Genomic DNA, 7,401 nt, shown 5'->3' with positions numbered 1-7,401 from the left:
GGCTGTGATCTTGGATTGAAACCTGTCTGGAAGAGATCTAACAATTTTCCTAACCAAAACAGAGTCAGACAACTTTTCTCCTAAAGCAAAATATTCATAGCAATGTCAGACAATTCTTCATAAAACTCAGTGCGGGTTTCTTTTTCTGACATGCGAAGGTTTTCAAATCTTGTGGTCAACATTACAAGCCTAGATCGCTTAACATCAATGGTTCCTTCAAATTGAGTTTGAAGGATTTCCCAAGCATCTTTGGCAGACTCACAAGATGAAATCAATTTTATATAACTCTCACCAACACCATTAAAAATTGCATGTAAAGCTTTATTATTATAAATTGACAATTTATCTTCTTCATTAGACCATTCAAGTTCAGATTTCACCTATGTCTTACCGGATTTCAAATCTGTCTCGACAGGTGGTGTCCAACCGGTCAATATTGATCTCCAAGCCCTTTCATCAAGGGATTTGATAAAACCTTTCATCCTTACTTTCCAGTATGGATAATTTGTATCATTCAGCAATGGAGGGCGAGTTATCGATCCACCTTCTGCAAAGATAGACATTTCACAAGGCACAAAGCAAACGAAAAAATACAAGATCGCACTAAGAGTTTAGTGACCTGCTCTGATACCAATTGAAATTCCGTTTTTAGTAATTACCAAATTAATTAAACCATGTGAATTAATTAAAGTGCGGAATGGTAATTAATTGTTTACACAGATAGCAGTTCTGTCGGGACAAAATCCGAACTTGTTACGACAGAAACTGAACACAATAAATAGACAGTGCAAAACAATAAAGAACACAGTGAATTTTTACGAGGTTCAGAAATCCTTTCGGATAACCTACTCCTTGGGGCCACGCCCAGAGAATAAACCAATTAGTAAAGAAACAATGTGTACAAAATCATTGACTTAAACAATGTAAGACTCCCTCTTAAACTATTGTCGCAATCTTGTTGTACTCTTCTCTACGAATCTGATTTGATAAAATGCTGATTCTCTTGAACTCCCTTCAAAGAATAGCGAGTGCACACTTCCTCCCGAAGTGAAACTTAGATAGAATCCTCTCCCGAAGATCCTTATGAACACGTTTACAATAGATACTATCTGTTTACAATAGACTAGATAGATATCCACAAGTACACTCAACACTCTCACAAAGATTAATGTGAACAAACTTAATCTCTACAAATAAAGACACTCTTCAAAATAACATAATGTTTACAAATATTCAAAATGGAAGAGGTAAAAATTCCAAAGGCCTTGGCAAGATATTTATAGGCAGGGAAATCGTCCAAGGCCATCATTTTCTGGTATCTTTGAAATCAATTTGCGAATTCCTTTGATTTAGGAAATCAGCCAGCTAGATGAATTCTGTGTCGACAGAAAAAGAAACTGATGAGTCAGCAATGAAATCAGTATTATCTGGCAGAACGAACATGGTCATTTCTTTTGACCATGTTCATTTTCGATACTTTCTTTATTCCAGAATAATCATCTTTATTCTAGAAGAATCATAATCCCTGAAAATAATCTCAAGATAATTGCAAAATATATTATTACCAAATATTGATTATTTGTGATAAATAAGGTAAAAAATATATTCACACTTAAAGATATTTTCACACTAGAAAATCAGTTGAATCATTAGATCAAGAATCAATATGGATATGCTACTGATTTTCCTTAATAACTTTAAAATATTTTGTCTAAAATAAAGTTAGCCAATAAAGGACTTTACAGTTTAGATTTTGAAAATTGAAACATTCCTTTGTCAGAAAAACGGTGTCATCTTCTTCTCTTTCCGACCGACTTCTTGGATCTCTGATGGAAAAGAAAACACTTAGGATTACTAGCAAAAAATCTCTCTTATACCTAAGTCAGTAGAGTTACAAAATAACTATCCGTGTTCCTCCACATGAAAAACTATAAGCATTATTTATAGGTAAAGGATGAGAGAATGTGGTGGGAAAAGTCTCTCTGTGACTGATTTTCTCACTTGATTATCTTTTTAAACCATTGCCATCACAGGTTAAAGTAAAGAAGACACATCCTTCGCCTTCAGGTCCCTAACCCTTCTGTTCTCTCTTATGTATCAATTTTTAGTAGTGCAGTGCATTGAGAGAAGTGTAGTAAATGTTCCAAAATAATGACATCAATAAGCTAATGTTTTTATTTTAAAAATGATAAAGAAATGACCATTTTACATTATTGATTACTTAAATTGCCATTTTCTATCATTTATTTATTTAAAAGCATATGACTTTAATATAATTGCATATTCATATTATTTTTGATTAATTGATTTTTATTTTAAAGCTATATTGATTTTTTAAGTTTTTTATCGGTTGTTGGTATGATATTTTCCAACTAGTGTATATATTTTTTGTGGTATGATGCATCTTTTTTTTGAATGATATTTAGTTTCTATCTTATTATACATAATAATAGTAAATAATTTTATATCATGATATATATATTATTTTTCAACTTAATATATATATTTTATGGCATAGTATATCATTCAACAACCCATAAAAAACGAAAAAAATTCAAAATAATTTTAAAATAAAAACTAATTAAACAAAACTAATATACAAAATTAAAAATATATACATTTACTTAATTTCATTTTGCACCTAGTAGTCAAGTGTATTTTGGGAAGCCACTTGGGCCGAATATTTTTGGCCCAACAGAAGTATCCACAACACAATCAATATCCAAGCATACATTACAATTGAACTACAGAATCCATCAACTTTAATACTGAAAACATAAAATTTAAACTTTAAAAATCCTGAGTCCTACTGGATTTGCACTGAATTCTACAATTGGAATAAAAACATTGTAACTGAAAGTCGTTGATTATTTCAAACAGTATAAAAATACAACAAGAACTAAAATTGTCAAAGAGATGTTTAATACACAGGCTGTACTAGGTATATCTTAAAACAGCCATCAAAGAATTATTGTACCCAAATTTTGCTCCTCAGGTTCTCCTTGGAGCTCTACACGTGGAATAAAACATAGCTACTGCAGGCCAAATTCCAAAGGCCAGCAGAAATAAAATTTCCTATTTTGATAGAGGCAACTAGTAAAATAAGCAGCTAGTTAAGCATTCGGGTTTATAAGGTGCTCAGACATGATTACAGTTTTCAGGGTGAGTTACTCGTGCTTTCCAAAGATTATGGGATCTGGCTGGGGCTACACTATCATAGTCAAACCCACCAAGTGGGTTTAAATCATTTCTGGGACAAACAATTAAGCACACAAGGCACCCTGCATATAAGCAGAGAGCTACAAATCGAAGTGGATCAAATCAAGAACAATTTATGTAATTCTCAGCCCTTCATTTTACTGCATCTCAGCTGACAGCATTTATTCAAGAAGAAAACTGTGAGTGATGACTCTTACGGAAATATGAATAAATAACATGTCCGTCTTGCAATTGGGGTTGTCCAAGGAAAATGTGGACCACAATCACAATGTAACACGACAAAGAGGCATTTTTTCTAAGCCATTTGCTTGATGAGATTATTGGAGTCCTCAGAATTTACAATATTTTCATTGCCAGCAATTAAGTCAGGTAAGCTTGCAGAGTTTGTAACCCATCCAAAAGATATCATGTGCTCCAATACCTCCGCAGCTTTATCCATATGCCCAACCCTTTGCAGACCAGAAGCTATCATGCTACATGCAGAAAGACTTAGACTGAGCCCTGCTTCTCCGATTTCAGTAAGGAAGCTCAATGCTTGTAAAAACTCTTCTGCTTCACATAGGGTTTGTATTAACGCATGACATGCACCAAAGCTCATGGGAACACCCTTCTTTAACATCTCGTCTTTCAACCTTAAAGCTTCTTTTATATCCCCTTCTTTACAGTGAGCATCAATGAGCACACAATATGTAACTTTGTCAGGTTCAATCCCATCAGCTAACATCTTTTCAAATAGAGAAAGAACTTCAGATCTATTTCCTATAATGTTGTAACCATTTAGAAGCGAGGTAAAGGTTACAACAGTTGGGGTAAGATTCATTGCTTGCATCTTCAAGAAAAGTCCTTTAGCGTCCTGCATATTTTGAGCATTGCAATAATAACTGATCAGAGTTGTATAGGTTACATTGTCAGGCAAGATCTGTTTCTCTGACATTTCTTCCAATAAATGGTTAGCTTCTTCCAGTCTGTTCCTTTTACAGAGCCCATCAATCAATGAGTTGAAAGACATTGTAGAGGCAAAGCCTTTAAGCAACATATCTCGAAAAATCTCCTGTGCTTCCTCCAATTTTCCTTCTTTGCAGCATCCATCAAGAAGAGCATTGTAAACATAAGTATCGGCTGGGACTCCCTTTGATGGCATCTCATAAAATAGTTGGAATGCCTCGTCCACAATTCCGGATTTGCAATAACCATCTATCATTGTAGCATATGTCACACTATTGGGGATCAATCCCTTTTCCTCAATGCCAATGAATAAGTTCTTAGCTTTTTCAATATCACCTGCCTTACATAACCCATTAATCAAAACATTGTACGTCATAATGTTAGGATTTACACCCTTTATGTACATCTCATCAAGAAGCTGCATAGCCTTGTCTACATCACCTTGTGTGTAGAAACCAGTGATGAGAGAGTTGTATATGTAAACATCAGGATTCAAGCCCTTCTCACAAAGTTCTGACAAGATACTTAGGGCTTCTTGCACTTTCCCATTCCTTGAAAGACCATTTATAAGAACCCCATATGTTCGTACGACTGGGAGAATTCCACGAGCTAGCATACTTGTAAATGCTAAATTAGCTTCTGTTAAGTTCCCTTTTTTGCAGTGTCCGTCAACCAAGACTGCATAAACTTCATCATTAGACACCAGACCATATGCAAGCATCTCATTAAAATACTTGTCAGCCATCTGCATGTCCCCAACATTAGTATATGCCCGAACAAAAGCTCCAAAAGTAAACGCATTTGGCTTTAAACCTCTTTCCAACATTTCATCCCAGCAAATCCTAGCTGCTTCCAACTTATTTTCTTTGCACAGACCCATTATTAAAGAATTGTAGCAAAATATATCCGGTGAAATCCCTCGTTCCCTCATCTTATCTAAAATCCTTTTTGCTTCTTCAAATTTACCTGCCTTTGCTTGGGCAGAAATAAGAGTATTGTAAATGACAGAATTTGGTTTTAACCCAAATGAAACCATTTCCTCGAGAACATCATTAGCTTGATCAAGATTTTGACCACGACATAACCCGTTAATTATCACACCGTACGTTACAATTGTAGGTGCCAAGTTCCTCTTTTTCATCTCATCAAACATTTTGAAAGCATTGACAGTATCACGTTCCCGGAAATAGCCCTCAATCAACGATGTATAAGTTCTAGAATCTGGTCTGCTGCCCATTCTAATCATCTCATCAACAATATCTTTAGCCTTGTACATCAAACCAGCCTTACAAACTCCATTAAGAATAGTGTTATAATTGACAAGACCTAACCTTATACCATGCTTATCCATTTCATCTTTAATTCTAAAAGCCTCTTCGACATTACCACTTTTCATAAACCCATCAATTAAAGGATTGTAGGCAATTTCATCAGGCTTCAACCCTGCATTAACCATTTCATTTAACAACTTACTAGCATCTGCCAGTTTCCTTTTCCTACAATATCCATTAATAAGGGTTACGTAAGTATACTTGTCAGGGACTATACCCTTTTCGGCCATTGACTTCTTCATCTCAACAGCTTCATCAACAAGCCCAGCTCTGCATAAACCACTAATCATCACATTGTATGTAACCACATTTGGACTGCAACCCTTTTCATCCATTTCCAAGAAGGCCCTTTTAGCCCCATCGACATCACCAGTCCTAAAATGAGCCTCAATAACATTAGAATAAGTAAACACATCAGAGGATATTTTCATCTTCAGCATCCCATCATAGACCTTCCAAAACAATCCCATCTTGTTAGTCCTCAACAACTCTTTCAGCAATAAATTGCACGAAAGCAAACTAGGCAAGAACTCAACACTTTTCAGACCCAAAAACACATCCACAGCTTCATCAAACAAACCCAATTTCGTATACCTATCAATCAGCATATCAAAAACGACAGGTCTAGAGCCAGCACATTCTCTAAAACACCTAGCAACACAGCTCAAAATATCAAAAGGGGACTTCCAGTACTTAATCATACGATCAATAACATCACAGGAAGGCAAATAAAAACCTGAATTACAAAGGGAAATGACAAGAAGAGACAACACCTCCAAATCCTTTGAAGTACCCACTTTGGTTTCGGACCATATAAAAAAATCGAGGAGGCGTTTTGGTTCAACCAACCGGTTATGGCGAATGACGGAGCGAATTACTTCTGGGTTTAGCTTATTGGGTATGTCTGATGAGTCCATAAGGAACTTCCAGTTCTTCTGCGTGAGAATGTTGCTAATTTCTTTAACCGAGTTCTGAGTTTGCGCAGTGCAGTACTTAATGCGGATGAGAGCATCGGTTATAGGGTTGGCCGTGGCGTTTCTGGGCAGAAGCCAGTGGGAATTTGTGGGTATGAGCCTCCACATCTTCGATACAACGAGTGGGAAAGGAGGAAACTGAGACCATAAGAAGCAAACGAACGAAGAGGTAGAGGTAGTAGAGGTAGAGGTAGAGGTAGCCTACGCACGCATATTGCCCACTTTTTTTTGAGATTTTTTCATCAAAAAGTATTAAAAACTAACGTATTTCCTTTAACACGGATTTTTTTACTTCCGCATCCCAACAAAAAAAAATAAAACTTCATCTCTCTCCGTCTCTCTTTTGCACGCGGCAAGATATACTCTCTCTCAAGGATTACCACGGCGACTTCCGCAGCTAAAAACTATCATGAAACCTACGATTTCAAATAATAATAAAAAAAACTACATTTAACAAAATAACAAAAAACTAAAGTTTGAAACATAATAATAAAAACAATAAATAAATCTTCATTTTGATACTGTGAGTAGACTGAAGTCGGCTATGTAGATACCTTCTTTTTCGTGTCACTCTCAGTGTCTTCACTGTCAACCTCATCACCATCTTATCTACTAATCTCATTTCGCTTTCCTTTAATATCTACACTAGAATTTCCTTCTTACCCTTGTCATCGCCTTCATCTTTCCCAGCATCCTCTTCTTCTTCCTCGTTAGCCTCTTCTTCATTTTTATTACTCTTCTCACGATCGCTATCACTCCCTTTATCATCATCATCAGAATCATTCTCTTCACCCTATATTTAAAAACCAAAACATTAAACAACAAACATAATGCATAAATCAAGGTTGTAACATAACCAGAATAATAACATAACAATATATAAACAACACTACTTTATCAAATGCATCCACAAAAACATTGTCGAACTTCTC

General features: G+C 35.6%; 1 protein-coding gene across 1 annotated transcript; it reads right to left on the bottom strand.

Annotated features, from left to right (window-relative positions):
* Window positions 1–2,847: 2,847 nt before the first annotated feature.
* On the bottom strand, window positions 2,848–7,126 carry LOC133818344 (pentatricopeptide repeat-containing protein At5g61990, mitochondrial). Its single transcript, XM_062251143.1, has one exon. The coding sequence runs from the start codon at window positions 6,575–6,577 to the stop codon at window positions 3,515–3,517; it is 3,063 nt and encodes a 1,020-aa protein (XP_062107127.1). The 5' UTR covers window positions 6,578–7,126; the 3' UTR covers window positions 2,848–3,514.
* Window positions 7,127–7,401: the final 275 nt, after the last annotated feature.

The sequence above is a fragment of the Humulus lupulus genome, chromosome 2, assembly GCF_963169125.1.
Source record: "Humulus lupulus chromosome 2, drHumLupu1.1, whole genome shotgun sequence".
NCBI lineage: Eukaryota > Viridiplantae > Streptophyta > Magnoliopsida > Rosales > Cannabaceae > Humulus > Humulus lupulus.
Note: the sequence above shows the minus strand (reverse complement) of the source record. Positions and strands in the feature narration are given on the sequence as shown.

What these genes read in the sequence shown, in the direction of transcription:
- LOC133818344 (XM_062251143.1), bottom strand. Translation starts at nt 6,577, where the DNA reads ATGTGGAGGCTCATACCCACAAATTCCCACTGGCTTCTGCCCAGAAAC.